This window comes from Ranitomeya imitator, unplaced genomic scaffold, assembly GCF_032444005.1.
Source record: "Ranitomeya imitator isolate aRanImi1 unplaced genomic scaffold, aRanImi1.pri SCAFFOLD_508, whole genome shotgun sequence".
NCBI classification, from domain to species: Eukaryota; Metazoa; Chordata; class Amphibia; order Anura; family Dendrobatidae; genus Ranitomeya; species Ranitomeya imitator.
In genome coordinates this window covers 131,155-150,332 of record NW_027194431.1, presented here as the reverse complement: position 1 = coordinate 150,332, position 19,178 = coordinate 131,155, and the positions used below count along the sequence as shown (strand labels likewise).

Genomic DNA, 19,178 nt, shown 5'->3' with positions numbered 1-19,178 from the left:
AGGCCGGGGCACAAGTGCGGGCTAGGCTTAAGGCCTGGGCACAAGTGCGGGCTAGGCTTAAGGCCTGGGCACAAGTGCAGTGCTGGCTAGGACCAAGGCAGGGGGCACAAGTGCTGGCTAGGCTTAAGGCATGGGCACAAGTGCGGGCTAGGCTTAAGGCCTGGGCACAAGTGCGGGCTAGGCTTAAGGCCAGGGCACAAGTGCGGGCTAGGCTTAAGGCCGGGGCACAAGTGCGGGCTAGGCTTAAGGCCGGGGCACAAATGCGGGCTAGGCTTATGGCCGGGGCACAAGTGCGGGCTAGGCTTATGGCCGGGGCACAAGTGCGGGCTAGGCTTAAGGCCGGGGCACAAGTGCGGGCTAGGCTTAAGGCCGGGGCACAAGTGCGGGCTAGGCTTAAGGCCGGGGCACAAGTGCGGGCTAGGCTTAAGGCCGGGGCACAAGTGCGGGTTAGGCTTAAGGCCGGGGCACAAGTGCGGGCTAGGCTTAAGGCCGGGGCACAAGTGCGGGCTAGGCTTAAGGCCTGGGCACAAGTGCGGGCTAGGCTTAAGGCCTGGGCACAAGTGCAGTGCTGGCTAGGACCAAGGCAGGGGGCACAAGTGACGGCTAGGCTTAAGGCATGGGCACAAGTGCGGGCTAGGCTTAAGGCCTGGGCACAAGTGCGGGCTAGGCTTAAGGCCGGGGCACAAGTGCGGGCTAGGCTTAAGGCCGGGGCACAAGTGCGGGCTAGGCTTATGGCCGGGGCACAAGTGCGGGCTAGGCTTAAGGCCGGGGCACAAGTGCGGGCTAGGCTTAAGGCCGGGGCACAAGTGCGGGCTAGGCTTAAGGCCGGGGCACAAGTGCGGGCTAGGCTTAAGGCCGGGGCACAAGTGCGGGCTAGGCTTAAGGCCGGGGCACAAGTGCGGGCTAGGCTTAAGGCCGGGGCACAAGTGCGGGCTAGGCTTAAGGCCGGGGCACAAGTGCGGGCTAGGCTTAAGGCCGGGGCACAAGTGCGGGTTAGGCTTAAGGCCGGGGCACAAGTGCGGGCTAGGCTTAAGGCCGGGGCACAAGTGCGGGCTAGGCTTAAGGCCTGGGCACAAGTGCGGGCTAGGCTTAAGGCCTGGGCACAAGTGCAGTGCTGGCTAGGACCAAGGCAGGGGGCACAAGTGACGGCTAGGCTTAAGGCATGGGCACAAGTGCGGGCTAGGCTTAAGGCCTGGGCACAAGTGCGGGCTAGGCTTAAGGCCGGGGCACAAGTGCGGGCTAGGCTTAAGGCCGGGGCACAAGTGCGGGCTAGGCTTAAGGCCGGGGCACAAGTGCGGGCTAGGCTTATGGCCGGGGCACAAGTGCGGGCTAGGCTTAAGGCCGGGGCACAAGTGCGGGCTAGGCTTAAGGCCGGGGCACAAGTGCGGGCTAGGCTTAAGGCTGGGGCACAAGTGCGGGCTAGGCTTAAGGCCGGGGCACAAGTGCGGGCTAGGCTTAAGGCCGGGGCACAAGTGCGGGCTAGGCTTAAGGCCGGGGCACAAGTGCGGGCTAGGCTTAAGGCCGGGGCACAAGTGCGGGCTAGGCTTATGGCCGGGGCACAAGTGCGGGCTAGGCTTAAGGCCGGGGCACAAGTGCGGGCTAGGCTTAAGGCCGGGGCACAAGTGCGGGCTAGGCTTAAGGCCGGGGCACAAGTGCGGGCTAGGCTTAAGGCCGGGGCACAAGTGCGGGCTAGGCTTAAGGCCGGGGCACAAGTGCGGGCTAGGCTTAAGGCCGGGGCACAAGTGCGGGCTAGGCTTAAGGCCGGGGCACAAGTGCGGGCTAGGCTTAAGGCCGGGGCACAAGTGCGGGCTAGGCTTAAGGCCTGGGCACAAGTGCGGGCTAGGCTTAAGGCCTGGGCACAAGTGCAGTGCTGGCTAGGACCAAGGCAGGGGGCACAAGTGCTGGCTAGGCTTAAGGCATGGGCACAAGTGCTGTCTAGGCTTAAGGCATACAGCTAACTCTTTGCACTCTTTGCATAAAGGGTTAGGCACCCATAGGGGTGAAGAGCTAGCTTTCACCCCTCTACTCTGTACTTGGACATTTAGGACTAGATCCTTTGTTGTACAGTGCGGAGCCTCTCCATAACCCCATGCTCCAAGCGACCAGGCACTTCTTGTCTGTCCTCCGTAAATGGGTAATGCCTTCTTCCCCAATTACAGTCGTGCATGCGCATTCAGACGGGACAATAGCGAAGAGCATAAAGCTGGCCCTATGTGCATAACCAACTTGAAGCTGAAGACAAAAACAAACAAACAAGCATTCAAGGGGCTCAAAAGTGCGGGCTAGGCTTAAGGCCTGGGCACAAGTGTGGGCTAGGCTTAAGGCCTGGGCACAAGTGCGGGCTAGGCTTAAGGCCTGGGCACAAGTGCGGGCTAGGCTTAAGGCCTGGGCACAAGTGCGGGCTAGGCTTAAGGCCGGGGCACAAGTGCGGGCTAGGCTTAAGGCCTGGGCACAAGTGCGGGCTAGGCTTAAGGCCGGGGCACAAGTGCAGTGCTGGCTAGGATCAAGGCAGGGGGCACAAGTGCTGGCTAGGCTTAAGGCCGGGGCACAAGTGCGGGCTAGGCTTAAGGCCGGGTCACAAGTGCGGGCTAGGCTTAAGGCCGGGGCACAAGTGCGGGCTAGGCTTAAGGCCTGGGCACAAGTGCAGGCTAGGCTTAAGGCCGGGGCACAAGTGCGGGCTAGGCTTAAGGCCTGGGCACAAGTGCGGGCTAGGCTTAAGGCCTGGGCACAAGTGCAGTGCTGGCTAGGATCAAGGCAGGGGGCACAAGTGCTGGCTAGGCTTAAGGCCTGGGCACAAGTGCGGGCTAGGCTTAAGGCCTGGGCACAAGTGCGGGCTAGGCTTAAGGCCTGGGCACAAGTGCGGGCTAGGCTTAAGGCCTGGGCACAAGTGCGGGCTAGGCTTAAGGCCTGGGCACAAGTGCGGGCTAGGCTTAAGGCCTGGGCACAAGTGCGGGCTAGGCTTAAGGCCTGGGCACAAGTGCGGGCTAGGCTTAAGGCCTGGGCACAAGTGCGGGCTAGGCTTAAGGCCTGGGCACAAGTGCGGGCTAGGCTTAAGGCCAGGGCACAAGTGCGGGCTAGGCTTAAGGCCGGGGCACAAGTGCGGGCTAGGCTTAAGGCCGGGGCACAAATGCGGGCTAGGCTTATGGCCGGGGCACAAGTGCGGGCTAGGCTTATGGCCGGGGCACAAGTGCGGGCTAGGCTTAAGGCCGGGGCACAAGTGCGGGCTAGGCTTAAGGCCGGGGCACAAGTGCGGGCTAGGCTTAAGGCCGGGGCACAAGTGCGGGCTAGGCTTAAGGCCGGGGCACAAGTGCGGGCTAGGCTTAAGGCCGGGGCACAAGTGCGGGTTAGGCTTAAGGCCGGGGCACAAGTGCGGGCTAGGCTTAAGGCCGGGGCACAAGTGCGGGCTAGGCTTAAGGCCTGGGCACAAGTGCGGGCTAGGCTTAAGGCCTGGGCACAAGTGCAGTGCTGGCTAGGACCAAGGCAGGGGGCACAAGTGACGGCTAGGCTTAAGGCATGGGCACAAGTGCGGGCTAGGCTTAAGGCCTGGGCACAAGTGCGGGCTAGGCTTAAGGCCGGGGCACAAGTGCGGGCTAGGCTTAAGGCCGGGGCACAAGTGCGGGCTAGGCTTATGGCCGGGGCACAAGTGCGGGCTAGGCTTAAGGCCGGGGCACAAGTGCGGGCTAGGCTTAAGGCCGGGGCACAAGTGCGGGCTAGGCTTAAGGCCGGGGCACAAGTGCGGGCTAGGCTTAAGGCCGGGGCACAAGTGCGGGCTAGGCTTAAGGCCGGGGCACAAGTGCGGGCTAGGCTTAAGGCCGGGGCACAAGTGCGGGCTAGGCTTAAGGCCGGGGCACAAGTGCGGGTTAGGCTTAAGGCCGGGGCACAAGTGCGGGCTAGGCTTAAGGCCGGGGCACAAGTGCGGGCTAGGCTTAAGGCCTGGGCACAAGTGCGGGCTAGGCTTAAGGCCTGGGCACAAGTGCAGTGCTGGCTAGGACCAAGGCAGGGGGCACAAGTGACGGCTAGGCTTAAGGCATGGGCACAAGTGCGGGCTAGGCTTAAGGCCTGGGCACAAGTGCGGGCTAGGCTTAAGGCCGGGGCACAAGTGCGGGCTAGGCTTAAGGCCGGGGCACAAGTGCGGGCTAGGCTTAAGGCCGGGGCACAAGTGCGGGCTAGGCTTAAGGCCGGGGCACAAGTGCGGGCTAGGCTTAAGGCCGGGGCACAAGTGCGGGTTAGGCTTAAGGCCGGGGCACAAGTGCGGGCTAGGCTTAAGGCCGGGGCACAAGTGCGGGCTAGGCTTAAGGCCTGGGCACAAGTGCGGGCTAGGCTTAAGGCCTGGGCACAAGTGCAGTGCTGGCTAGGACCAAGGCAGGGGGCACAAGTGACGGCTAGGCTTAAGGCATGGGCACAAGTGCGGGCTAGGCTTAAGGCCTGGGCACAAGTGCGGGCTAGGCTTAAGGCCGGGGCACAAGTGCGGGCTAGGCTTAAGGCCGGGGCACAAGTGCGGGCTAGGCTTATGGCCGGGGCACAAGTGCGGGCTAGGCTTAAGGCCGGGGCACAAGTGCGGGCTAGGCTTAAGGCCGGGGCACAAGTGCGGGCTAGGCTTAAGGCTGGGGCACAAGTGCGGGCTAGGCTTAAGGCCGGGGCACAAGTGCGGGCTAGGCTTAAGGCCGGGGCACAAGTGCGGGCTAGGCTTAAGGCCGGGGCACAAGTGCGGGCTAGGCTTAAGGCCGGGGCACAAGTGCGGGTTAGGCTTAAGGCCGGGGCACAAGTGCGGGCTAGGCTTAAGGCCGGGGCACAAGTGCGGGCTAGGCTTAAGGCCGGGGCACAAGTGCGGGCTAGGCTTAAGGCCGGGGCACAAGTGCGGGCTAGGCTTAAGGCCTGGGCACAAGTGCGGGCTAGGCTTAAGGCCTGGGCACAAGTGCAGTGCTGGCTAGGACCAAGGCAGGGGGCACAAGTGACGGCTAGGCTTAAGGCATGGGCACAAGTGCGGGCTAGGCTTAAGGCCTGGGCACAAGTGCGGGCTAGGCTTAAGGCCGGGGCACAAGTGCGGGCTAGGCTTAAGGCCGGGGCACAAGTGCGGGCTAGGCTTATGGCCGGGGCACAAGTGCGGGCTAGGCTTAAGGCCGGGGCACAAGTGCGGGCTAGGCTTAAGGCCGGGGCACAAGTGCGGGCTAGGCTTAAGGCCGGGGCACAAGTGCGGGCTAGGATTAAGGCCGGGGCACAAGTGCGGGCTAGGCTTAAGGCCGGGGCACAAGTGCGGGCTAGGCTTAAGGCCGGGGCACAAGTGCGGGCTAGGCTTAAGGCCGGGGCACAAGTGCGGGCTAGGCTTAAGGCCGGGGCACAAGTGCGGGCTAGGCTTAAGGCCGGGGCACAAGTGCGGGCTAGGCTTAAGGCCGGGGCACAAGTGCGGGCTAGGCTTAAGGCCGGGGCACAAGTGCGGGCTAGGCTTAAGGCCGGGGCACAAGTGCGGGCTAGGCTTAAGGCCGGGGCACAAGTGCGGGCTAGGCTTAAGGCCTGGGCACAAGTGCGGGCTAGGCTTAAGGCCTGGGCACAAGTGCGGGCTAGGCTTAAGGCCTGGGCACAAGTGCGGGCTAGGCTTAAGGCCTGGGCACACGTGCGGGCTAGGCTTAAGGCCGGGGCACAAGTGCGGGCTAGGCTTAAGGCCTGGGCACAAGTGCGGGCTAGGCTTAAGGCCTGGGCACAAGTGCGGGCTAGGCTTAAGGCCTGGGCACAAGTGCGGGCTAGGCTTAAGGCCTGGGCACAAGTGCGGGCTAGGCTTAAGGCCTGGGCACACGTGCGGGCTAGGCTTAAGGCCTGGGCACAAGTGCGGGCTAGGCTTAAGGCCTGGGCACAAGTGCGGGCTAGGCTTAAGGCCTGGGCACAAGTGCGGGCTAGGCTTAAGGCCTGGGCACAAGTGCGGGCTAGGCTTAAGGCCTGGGCACAAGTGCGGGCTAGGCTTAAGGCCTGGGCACACGTGCGGGCTAGGCTTAAGGCCGGGGCACAAGTGCGGGCTAGGCTTAAGGCCGGGGCACAAGTGCGGGCTAGGCTTAAGGCCTGGGCACAAGTGCGGGCTAGGCTTAAGGCCTGGGCACAAGTGCAGTGCTGGCTAGGACCAAGGCAGGGGGCACAAGTGCAGTGCTGGCTAGGACCAAGGCAGGGGGCACAAGTGCTGGCTAGGCTTAAGGCATGGGCACAAGTGCTGGCTAGGCTTAGGGCATACAGCTAACTCTTTGCACTCTTTGCATAAAGGGTTAGGCACCCATAGGGGTGAAGAGCTAGCTTTCACCCCTCTACTCTGTACTTGGACATTTAGGACTAGATCCTTTGTTGTACAGTGCAGAGCCTCTCCATAACCCCATGCTCCAAGCGACCAGGCACTTCTTGTCTGTCCTCCGTAAATGGGTAATGCCTTCTTCCCCAATTACAGTCATGCATGCGCATTCAGACGGGACAAGAGCGAAGAGCATAAAGCTGGCCCTATGTGCGTAACCAACTTGAAGCTGAAGACAAAAACAAACAAACAAGCATTCAAGGGGCTCAAAAGTGCGGGCTAGGCTTAAGGCCTGGGCACAAGTGCGGGCTAGGCTTAAGGCCGGGGCACAAGTGCGGGCTAGGCTTAAGGCCGGGGCACAAGTGCGGGCTAGGCTTAAGGCCTGGGCACAAGTGCGAGCTAGGCTTAAGGCCTGGGCACAAGTGCGGGCTAGGCTTAAGGCCTGGGCACAAGTGCGGGCTAGGCTTAAGGCCTGGGCACAAGTGCGGGCTAGGCTTAAGGCCTGGGCACAAGTGCGGGCTAGGCTTAAGGCCTGGGCACAAGTGCGGGCTAGGCTTAAGGCCTGGGCACAAGTGCGGGCTAGGCTTAAGGCCTGGGCACAAGTGCGGGCTAGGCTTAAGGCCTGGGCACAAGTGCGGGCTAGGCTTAAGGCCTGGGCACAAGTGCGGGCTAGGCTTAAGGCCTGGGCACAAGTGCGGGCTAGGCTTAAGGCCTGGGCACAAGTGCGGGCTAGGCTTAAGGCCTGGGCACAAGTGCGGGCTAGGCTTAAGGCCTGGGCACAAGTGCGGGCTAGGCTTAAGGCCTGGGCACAAGTGCGGGCTAGGCTTAAGGCCTGGGCACAAGTGCGGGCTAGGCTTAAGGCCTGGGCACAAGTGCGGGCTAGGCTTAAGGCCGGGGCACAAGTGCGGGCTAGGCTTAAGGCCTGGGCACAAGTGCGGGCTAGGCTTAAGGCCTGGGCACAAGTGCAGTGCTGGCTAGGACCAAGGCAGGGGGCACAAGTGATGGCTAGGCTTAAGGCCGAGGCACAAGTGCGGGCTAGGCTTAAGGCCGGGGCACAAGTGCGGGCTAGGCTTAAGGCCTGGGCACAAGTGCAGTGCTGGCTAGGATCAAGGCAGGGGGCACAAGTGCTGGCTAGGCTTAAGGCCGAGGCACAAGTGCGGGCTAGGCTTAAGGCCGGGGCACAAGTGCGGGCTAGGCTTAAGGCCGGGGCACAAGTGCGGGCTAGGCTTAAGGCTGGGGCACAAGTGCGGGCTAGGCTTAAGGCAGGGGCACAAGTGTGGGCTAGGCTTAAGGCCGGGGCACAAGTGCGGGCTAGGCTTAAGGCCTGGGCACAAGTGCGGGCTAGGCTTAAGGCCTGGGCACAAGTGCGGGCTAGGCTTAAGGCCGGGGCACAAATGCGCGCTAGGCTTAAGGCCTGGGCACAAGTGCGGGCTAGGCTTAAGGCATGGGCACAAGTGCGGGCTAGGCTTAAGGCCGGGGCACAAGTGCGGGCTAGGCTTAAGGCCGGGGCACAAGTGCGGGCTAGGCTTAAGGCCGGGGCACAAATGCGCGCTAGGCTTAAGGCCGGGGCACAAGTGCGGGCTAGGCTTAAGGCCTGGGCACAAGTGCAGTGCTGGCTAGGACCAAGGCAGGGGGCACAAGTGATGGCTAGGCTTAAGGCCTGGGCACAAGTGCGGGCTAGGCTTAAGGCCTGGGCACAAGTGCAGTGCTGGCTAGGACCAAGACAGGGGGCACAAGTGATGGCTAGGCTTAAGGCCGGGGCACAAGTGCGGGCTAGGCTTAAAGCCTGGGCACAAGTGCGGGCTAGGCTTAATGCCTGGGCACAAGTGCGGGCTAGGCTTAAGGCCTGGGCACAAGTGCAGGCTAGGCTTAAGGCTTGGGCACAAGTGTAGTGCTGGCTAGGATCAAGGCAGGGGGCACAAGTGCGGGCTAGGCTTAAGGCCTGGGCACAAGTGCGGGCTAGGCTTAAGGCCTGGGCACAAGTGCAGGCTAGGCTTAAGGCCTGGGCACAAGTGCGGGCTAGGCTGAAGGCCGGGGCACAAGTGCGGGCTAGGCTTAAGGCCGGGGCACAAGTGCGGGCTAGGCTTAAGGCCTGGGCACAAGTGCGATCTAGGCTTAAGGCCTGGGCACAAGTGCAGGAGTAGTGTATAAGCGGGTGGTTTCGTCAAACTCAATCTGACAGGTGCCCCGCCCCTATCAAAGTGTATCAAAGTGTGTAACCCCTCCCCTCCCCTTGTTTGACGGCTGGTATCCAGCTGTCCCTCCTTGTTTGATTTCCCCTTTTGATATAGTTTAATATAGTTTAATTTGTTGTAGTTTTGATATTATTCCCGTATTTTGTGGAATAACACATGTTTATAATTATAGCCTAGTCGTGTATTTATTTTACACGTGGTTTATAACACCTTTTTCATTTGTTTTATAATAGATTTTATACGTAGCCCCGAGTTTGATTCTGTAAGCTTTTGTTTTATTCACAGTGTATCCATATAGTGAATAGGGCTGATGTTTCTGTATGCAATCCTACAGCCTGTTATGTGAAAAGTATTCTCAAACACTAACTAAATGGTGAACATTACCTAAATTAGGTTAACTGTGGGTCAGCGGCTTATAGCACCTAGGTCAAGCAATTGTTGTTGTATTTGCGTACCCCATAAATGTTTATTCTCACAAACAGAAAAGTTATTGTGTCCTGAAGATGGCATCTGAGGTTATTTGTTATCTACTGAGGCCATTGCAAGCTGTGTTTATTCACATTGTAGCAGGTTTTATCCTTGTGGCTGCCTTATATACACAGAAGAGATATGCACCAATGTCACAACACAAGTTATAATATGACCCAATGTTACAATACAAGTAAGAAGCGGCGTGTTTTATACGAATAAAAACCAAAGACACGATATTGTAAAAAAAAATTTAAAAGATTTATTTCTCACGATAAAACAGCATCTCAAAGACATTTCAACACTATAAAAAATTCTTACAGAATATAAAAAGTAAAAACATTACAATACAGTAATATGACAGTACAGTAACAGTACAATGAACAATTACACTTCTTACAAAATAATTAATATAGCGTTACAAGGCGTGTACAGCATTTATCCAGTACATTCTTTACATCGTGAGCCACATGGTTTGTAGCAGCGGTAGAGACCTTTTTTTAGGTAGCAAAGTTCCACGTGTGGTACCTAATGACGGGGAATGTAAAGATTGAATTGTACGGGGTGACGCCGCTAACTTCAGCGGTGTAGATACAGAGCGTGTCTCACTGTTGGTAATTTTTAATTCATCTAAAAGCTTCCTAGTAGCGGGGTTACCCACAACTGTAGACGGCATATTTAGCTCTGCCATAGCCTGCATAAATGAATCCCAACCCGGCGGTAAATTTCTACTGTTCAGAGCATGACTCTGCGTTGTACTACGTACCAAATCCAGTAAGTTAGACCCTGGTATTACGGATCCTTTGAAAATAAATTCAGCATTATTATTCCATGCTGTGACATTTTTATTCTGCAGCAGCCTGTTTAGTAAAAATTCAGCATTCTTTTTATATCTTTGGTTTATATGGCCGACAATTTCAGCGATCTCATGATTTTTATCAGAGTCGGTATTTGGCAATTGCTGCTGACCAGGATCAGGAGGGCTAACGAGATTTAAAGCCGTTACTTCTTTTGAGCTGTGCCTCGTATGTACCAAGTAGCGTTGTAGCACAGCGCTATACATTTTAATTTTCACATCATCGGGAATGTCACGACGCTGTAAAATGTCGCTAATCTCACCATCAAGGCGCCGAATAACACTGTCGCGTATGTTATCTGTAGTACCGGGTCTTAGTTTGTCTAGCTCCTGTTTGGGGACTAGATACATTTTCGTTGTATGCTCCATTATCTTCCGGCGATCAGGCTTGTTATTATTGGGATTGCAAAAGCTAAAAGAGGACCGATAAACCCGCCGGCCTGTTTTAGTAGGCGCTTCTTTTTCTTTATGGGCTGAGACCTGTCGCTCAGGGTTCTTATAGCTTTACGCCACTTCTTTAATATACCTTTTTGGCGCTCTTTCAGCGGAATCCTGCCTTTTAAGATATTTAAAGCAATCTCGCCTATGGCTGTAATTAAATCATTGCTTGCATCGCGCAAAATAGACTTTCTGACAGCGGGGGTTGCTTTCACTAGGGTTTTTAAGAGAGCCCAGTTACGCCGGAGCCTCTCAGACATCTTTACATCACAACGACCACAGCGTAGAATGTCTGATACCTGGTAAAATTCACTTTTTAGAAGTTTTTTTCTTCTGAACATAGACAGCGGGCAGCGCGGGTGGAAACAACCCAGTCCTTAAACGCAGATCCTCAGGAGTATTAGCTCTCAAATCTACAAGCAAATACCCGTAAGGCTCCCGCGTGGCATCCTCAAAAGCTTCTAGGAAAAAACGTGTTTTTCCGGGATACATCTGACGAGCTAGAGTTAAAATTTGTAATTTATCTCGGGGGTTGTTAAAAAGCACCATGTACTTTGTGTTTAAATTTATCGTACGGCTTTTCTTGCCCTGACAAAATATGTTTTGCACCAGGTAGAAAATGCTGAGATTTCTGTGGTGCACATACTTGGTAAAGGCTTTTTCTATCTCACAATTCTCACTAGCACTCTCCATGAGATCATCAACAATCGCCAAATTCACCTTCTCCGGTGGGAATAATTCGTCATCTACGAATGTATTCGGCAGACCCTCCACAAATCTGGCGTGGGGAAAAGAGAGAGAGATTTCATCATATAGTTTTTGCCAACACGAATAAAACCATACAATATTATCAGGTTTCTGAGAAAAATTAGCTTCAATATTATATAGCAGCTGTTTTACAAAATAGCTCTTTCCAGAATTAGACGGTCCTGCTAGAATGCACGAGAACGGGTGTTGCAGACGCGTATCCATCACAATACACGACTAATACCCAAAAGGTAATGTTGTGAAATCGTCTAATAGTCGCCGCTTTGTATAAACGCACTTTTGTGTTTTGCGTAATGGCCTTGTTTCAATATCCCAGTACTTTTTATTTCTCACAATGGACGCCTGCTGTACGACAATACGTTTCTGAGTTTCTGCGGCAGAATTGCGCGGGTAGTCCAGAACTAGATCTTTCAGACTGTTGAAATTAATAGATTGAGAGTTACCAACATTTAGTGTTATCCCCTTAACTTTTAAGACAGTTTTACCGGTGTTGAGTTTGTAGCCGTAAGTTTTGGGGCCCGCGGATACAAATTCTGTGATGTGTGTACCATCGGGTATTTCACTGGTCAGCTCCCCCAGGTAATCGCCTAAAGGCGGTTGCCACTCACCATCTCTCTGTACAAAAATAACTGAATCTGTGTCGTGATAAAGGCACCGCTCCTGCAGCCGGTCCAGCAGCGAATAGAGCTCTAGCCGAGCATATGCTGTTGTAAAACACGCTATAAAAATGTTTGTGTTTTTGTTGAGTGTGTGATGGCCTTTTGCATATTTCCAGTTAATGGTTGCGGTGTCATCATCAAGGAAATGTAACATCGAAATGTCATAGTAAGGCAGGAACAAATACTTAAAAAGCTCATCTGGATCCCTAACAATGCTGGTACATGATAGATTAGATCTCTGAGCAAACTTTCCCCATAAAGAATTTAAGAAAAGCTTGGAGATCTGTCGCTTAGCAGGATTGACAGCTATATTTTCAGGCCGTAATTGGACACCTTCTTTTTCAAGAAAAGAGTCAATGTACTGCCGCTTCTTGGCGTCATCAGTGCACCAGCTAGGATAACCAGAGGCTTCCTGCTTATCCCTAAGATGTAATTTAATGTAAGGCGCAAACAGATCATCAGTGGTTTTAGGAAAATGCCATATTTCATAGATGTGAGCGATCCGATACCCTTTTTCTATAGCCATCTCGAGCTCTATAGTGCACCAGGTGCCTGTCAGCGCCCGTTCTTCATCACTGTGGGCACAAATATCTGCCTGGGAATTTGCAGCGCATGTGTAACAAAGGGGAAACATTAATTTTTTGTTGAGTTTTACCGGTAGAACTGGAAAAAATAAATCTCTCGGCGGGTAGACCTTGACTCTAGCAATGCCAAAGTATTTTTTAATGAATCCAAAATTGTCGTAGATGATGTCTGGATGGCCTACAGGGTATGTTTTAGTTTTGTTTACAAAGGGGTACAGACTGGTGAAATCATAGTAGTGTAAAGTCTCCCCTTCTTCCAGATGGTGATAGAGCTTAATGGCGTTAGTTCGCCCGCCATAAAGCGCATCACGGGGGTCTAAAGGAACGGGGAATTCCATCTGACGAAGAAATGTTTGAAGGTTAGAATCATTTTCAACCATTTCATTCCACTCATGTTCCCACATCAGTCTTACTGTGTACCCGCAACACTGTAAGTAACGCTTTTTAGCTAAAAAGGTGTAATATAACTGACCGTAGGACGTGCTTGTGACCTTATTTGTGTCATTTTCATTATAGCACACGGGACAACCGTGGTAAAAACACCCCTGAAATTCAAAGGCTATGTGCTGGCCGCTAACATAGGCATAGCCATCTAGAAAATACTTCCCGACCTGTTTTTCACCGCCTCTCAAAGCGTGCTGTATGTCGATGTTCTCAGAGTGGGCTACATACATGAGCCACTGTATAGCGGGTGTCGAGTAGCGCTTTTTTGCCTTGTGATAATTATCACCAGGTAAAATGGCGATTGTCTTTTTTGGAAGAAATTTAAACCGGTACATTGTCATACACACCGAGGCCAGGGTGATGAGCTGAAAAGGATCAACACATCTGCGCACTACAATCTTTTGCTTTTGACGCTTACAGTATTTTTTAACATTTTTCTGAGTCATCTGCATAATACGCTCTCTATAGATCTCGCAGGCGTGTCTCAAAATTTCAACATCTTGTTTGCAATAAGATTTTAGCTCGGCCTTGAAGTCAAAAGTTGTATTTACCTGTGTCTCATACCACTCCAGGAACTCTACCTTCTCGCCAGGTGACATGTACTCCACCCCATAATATTTTACATCAGGTATGGGACCTACATAATTTTGGTTTTCTCTGGTATTGAAAAAGTGTGGAAAATGTCCTTTGCCTCCTGAAAAGCCCATGGCCTGTGGTAATTTACTGAGTTTCATGGGGATAAAATTTAGAGAGTCTATGAACCTTATAGACAAATCGGGTAGCGACACACACAAGAGGCGGCCACCTTGGGTTATCAACTGTACTTGTAGTTTTTCAGAAATCAGTTCCTTAACAATAAAGTATGCATCATATCTTCCACCATTGTGGGCAATAAATGTATGATCTGAAAATTTACCGCTTGTAAAGAACTGTACAAAGTCATGTGTACAGGTATCACCCTCAAACTCCCAGGAGGGGTGGCCATACAGCGTTGTAGCATAAATGTAATTCGGGATGTGCGTGCCTGTCTCCTGCATACACTCAAAATCATAAAAGATATAGCAATCTGACTCATCCTGTGCTACATACTTCCGCATGTAACAAAGATGAGCATCGAATTTATTTATATGTCTGCGACATACAGGACAGCGCAAACCATTACATTTATGCTCTGTTTCGCTATTTCTGGGGACAAAAAGGTTGCATTTATCACAAAATGTTTTAAGTCTGCAGAATGCTGGGTCGCCTAATCCAAATTGTTTGTGATAATCTAGGCACACGCTCGAGCGGCAATAAACTCTGCAAACAGTACATCTGGGCTGTTGGTCGGCACCGCTTTCTACGCAATTCTCTCTCTGACAGGCTTTACAAAAATACTGGCAGGAGTGGTTGTTTTTGTGGTGAAACACTGAATTGCAGAGCTCACAAAAGTAATCAGCACCGATAAAACCCTTCATATTTTTGATACCGTAGTAGTGATTATCATGGAACAATATGAATACTGTTTTGCCATTAGCTGTATTACCGCTCTCAAAGTAACGCCAATCGCCCTGACTATAGTACAGTACTTTAATGGTGACCCCCAAATATTTTTCAAATGCAGGGATGTCGCTAAAACTCACTAATTGATCATCAGGGATGCCCAGTGCTGCGTGTATGTTTTTAGAGCGGCTCAGTAAAACACCATCAGTGACATTCGTGTCGTCCATCAGGGCGCACACACTAGCAGCCAAACACAGATTTGTCGTGTAATTGTTAAAATCATACAGCCATTGTCTCTTTTGTTTAATGATCTGACTGCTCGCTATAGATTTCAAGCGCCTTTTTTGTTTTACACCACCGCGTCGGTTTTTAATGATGGTGACGACTAGCTTTAGCGAATTGGATGATATGCATTCACTGTTACTTTGAAGTGCGCGGGCAACAGCATTTAAAAAAGATTCGGAATTAAAATCTTCACGGGTTTGTTTTGTAGTGAAAATAGGGTCTAAAGTATCACCGGCATCAAACCTTAACTGTACAAAGTCGCCAGGTTCAATGTCCCTGATGATTCTATCCAGTAATGCCTGAATGCCCTCATGAACAATATTCAAGCCCTCTTCAAATGATCGTACACGCTCCAAATTTACAAATCTAAAATGATCTGTATGTATATGACCATTGAAATTGCGGAGGGCCCTTTCATGATGATGGATGTGTTGCAAAAATACTGTATGATCGGGGCGCCGCACATTACCAGCAGCGTCTGCGGATTGTGAATTTTGTGTAGATGCCTGTGCGGCAGCTGCAGAGCTGCCTGGACTACGTGAGTGCTGTTCTGACTCTTGTGACGACGTCTGTGGTGACTGTAGAGGCATTGCAGGACACATGTAACCACGGCGCCTCCTAGAGCATAGCGCCCGTCTAGCGCTGACCAACAATTTTAGAGCCCTCTTTATAACTCTAGCCCTATTATACCTGGGTAGTGTTAGTTTAGGTGGTTTATGCATGCCGTAGCCGACCATATCTAGTCATAATGGGGTCGCTGTAGTTGTTATCTCGCCATCCAGCAGCAGGCTCCGAAGTGCGTATAGTTCGGACTTATTAGCCTGTGTTGGGTTTTGTGTTAATAATAATTTTTCAAAAGTATCGCAAAAAAACATTATTTTGGGGACCCAGCGTTTGTAGCGTAAGTAGCGGCCGATGTGTTCCTGAAATACAAGCATTTCAACGGGGTCCCAGCTGCGGGATTCATGCTGCAGATCTATAGCTGGCGCATGAATCCGTGGCTTTTTACACACCTTAAGCTCTTTACACCCCTTAACATCATCCGGCCGCGACCTCTTTGACCGTTTCTTAACATTAACAGAGTTAGATACACAGACATGAGATATGTCACCCAAATTAGAGGGTCCTGAGGGTCCGGCCCCAGAGGCATTAGCAGGACCCGTTACACATGGCGCTGACGGTTGCATAGTGTGGGACATACGTATAATGAGCGGTTCTATGGATGGTTGCTTACCATCAGCGAGCTGATCAATCTCGCGATCATACTCTTCACGACTCATCGTGGCTGTGGCACCCACGGCGCAGGATGCGGTTGGTGGCTCTGTAACATGTTTTGTTTTCCGCTTATGTTTTCGGGGTACCTCGAGCACTTCTGGATATAGTAGCGCGGGGTCATTCACACGGATTGTCGATGGCTGTCCGGTACTTGGATGGGGTATTTCACGATGGTCCGACGGTACAGGGTTTCCTGCGTCCTGCACCACGCAGATCGGTGATAGCGGATATGCTCTAACAGATCCATTAGCCGTCTGTATCGCCGGCCACGCTTGTGCTGCGCCATTCTCGGTGATCTGTAGCGGCTGTAGAGGTGCTGGAGGTGTTTTTCTCATGACTTTGCGCTTAGCTGTAGGAAAGATTATACATGTGTCAGATATGTGCGAGACCGTCGCAGGCCGCTGCGCATAGCTGCAGGAAAGATTATACGTGTGCCAGATATGTGTGAGACCGACGCAGGCCGCTGCGCTTAGCTGCAGGATAGATTATACATGTGTCAGATATGTGGGGGCCATGGATCTCAATGATGAAGCACGTGCATCATTGACTGTACAGAGACTGTGCATGTATACCAAAATATACACTTACGGGATAGCGATGTGTGGTGAATGATTGCCGTGGCGTCTTCTGCAGCTTCTGCGATGCTCTCCATTAGCTCCGGTATATTCTCTTTTGTGAAAATTCTTCTAGGCTTCAGTTTACAAGCTATAAATAAAGATACAGGCCTTAGTAGAGGCGTGGTGGATTTTCGCAGAGCGGTTGTGCAAAAAAAAAACTTTTCATACGATTCTCACCTCTCCCTTTTTTGCCCGCCGGTCCGAGCTGTTTTTTAGGTGCTCTAGAATCAGGGCTGTTTCTCGGCGTGGGGGTCTGGTACATCAGTTCCTCAACAGGCGGCTGATTGTGTTCCGTGGTGGTTGGTTCTGGAAACATGTCGACATCTGTAAAGAATTAATATATATATTTACACGTCTAAATACTTAAAAGCTATATACACACACACACACACACACATACATACACAGCAGTCACACAACGCACCTATGATGCCTTGAGTCAAATCCCACACAGCAGCGACACCTGCATTAGTGTTACTATACTCAGCTCCAGGTGTATCACACTCCAGAGTAGGCACGCTGAAGCCGTTTAAAAAATCATCGCTATAGTTGCTGATAAATTCATCTACAGCATCGGGGGTGTTCCTGGTAAATTCATCTAGATTATCGGGGATGGTCCTGATTAATTCATCTTAAACAAGAAAGAATAAACAATATAAAGATAATATATAAAAACAGCCCTTAGTTAGAATGGGACACTAACAGATACATGTATATAAATCTTGAAACATACCTATTACCGAATCCGCAACTTGACTGGAAAAAGCCGAAAAATGTTGGGATTCCATCTAAAATAAATTATCTGTGTAAATTTTATGCGCAATCTATATTATCCACACACCACTACTCGTCAAACTCAATTATATACCCCAACAAATAAACTGCTCCCCGTGTATAAATATTCTTATACTAAGCAAATCATGGGTAATACGGCTAAGTCTTTCTATATTAATTATGCGCCACAAATATGATTTATGCGGTAAAACTATATTACACAGCCCCACTAAATATACCGCTACTGTATAAATATGACTATAAATATGTCTATGTTAAACAACACACATGTAGTAAGTAAACGCTGCAGGCGCTAGTTAGGGCGTATTGACAGTTATTAACTACTGTATTACATAAATTATGTTATAATAGTTGCCCGCGGATAAGTCTTTCTATATTAATTATGTACCACAGAATATGTTTTATGCAGTAAAACTATATTATACAACGATACTAAATATGCAGCTATCCTCCAGTATAAAACTAACTTATTAGACAAATAACACCCTTAATTATGGTTTTAGAGATGCATAGTTAAATATAATTAAGCATTTGCGAATAATAACACAACTGTCTTATATACTTACATTTAGAATAGCTTGCTTTTTTTAGTCTGGTCGGACTTCTGGTGGTTGTCTGATGTACTTTAGTGGGCCAGCCACCTGTATTTATCCTGAGTGTCAGAAACCAGCTCACCTGTTAACACCCAGAAACACACCCAGTTACGCCCCCACCACACGCCTGCTGTTAACACCCAGAACACAACCATACATGCAATTAATGCATGCATTAACTCAGGCATGATATATCCGGATTAAAACAGGAATTTTTATACAGCTGAATTTCTGAAAGAAGCAGGCTGTTGATTAACGAACCACAATCATTTTAATCAATCATGACGTCTAAATCGTATGATGCCATATTAGAAAAACAATATTTTACATGCCGCGCACCCGGCTCATTCTCGGGTATTGACAAATTATTTAGATCTGCAAGAGCACGCGGTATAAAGAAATCTGATGTTATTGCCTGGTTAAATAAGCAAGACACCTACACGCTACACAAGCCTGCTAGAAAACGCTTTTTGACAAATAAAATTTACGTCTCGGCCATTGATGCGCAGTGGCAGGCGGATCTCGTAAGTTTAATTGACTATTCAAGGGAAAATGATAATGTCAAATACATCCTGACGGTGATTGATGTTCTATCGAGATACGCATGGTGCGTAGCCTTGACAAACAAGACAGGCGCTAGTGTCGCCAGATCGTTCGAATTAATATTTCAAAATGATAAGCGCATACCGAAGAAACTGCAGACGGATCGCGGCAAAGAATTTATAAATTCATCACTCAAACAGCTATGTAATACGTACAATATTCATCACTTTTTTACAAACAATGATGTAAAAGCCGCTATGGTCGAGCGTTTTAATCGCACATTAAAAACCCGTATGTGGCGCTATCTTACGCATCATAATACCTTTAGGTATATTGATATTTTACCGGATTTGCTGCATAGCTACAACCATACGTACCACTCAACGATCCGCTGCAGTCCCGCGTCTGTGTCAGAGAGAAACGTGATGCAAATCTGGCGCAATATTTACAGTTCTACTATTACTAATAAACCGATTAAACCGTCTTTAACGGTCGGCTCTCATGTGAGAATATCGCGCTATAAATCGACCTTCTGTAAGGGCTATGAGAAGACGTACAGCGATGAGATTTTTTTAATCACCGGCGTCTCCAATAAATTTCATAAACCCCTTTATAAAATCAGTGATTTAGCCGGAGAGCCTGTAGAGGGGTCATTTTATAAGGAAGAGCTGCAAAAAATACCTATGGATGAGGATCGTGTCTACAGAGTAGAAAAGATTTTGAGAAAAAAACGTGTCAGGGGTGTGAGTCATTGCTTTGTCAAATGGCTGGGCTACCCCGAAAAATTCAATAGTTGGATCCCGGCCTCAGAGTTGACAGATATATAACCATGGAAGCGGGCTCATTTTTCGTGACATTACCCAGTAATTCGTCAATTAAAATCTACCCTGAAAACACAATATCGGAGT

The 19,178-nt window shown here is 51.0% G+C and overlaps 1 protein-coding gene across 1 annotated transcript; it reads right to left on the bottom strand.

Annotated features, from left to right (window-relative positions):
- Positions 1–9,205: 9,205 nt before the first annotated feature.
- On the bottom strand, positions 9,206–18,637 carry LOC138655074 (uncharacterized). The gene is made up of 7 exons (XM_069743548.1): positions 17,701–18,637; positions 17,073–17,127; positions 16,764–16,970; positions 16,517–16,663; positions 16,311–16,427; positions 15,682–16,071; positions 9,206–11,003 (listed from the first exon to the last, which is right to left on the bottom strand). The coding sequence occupies exons 2-7, from the start codon at positions 17,125–17,127 to the stop codon at positions 10,972–10,974; spliced, it is 948 nt and encodes a 315-aa protein (XP_069599649.1). The 5' UTR covers positions 17,701–18,637; the 3' UTR covers positions 9,206–10,971.
- Between the last annotated feature and the right edge of the window lie 541 nt (positions 18,638–19,178).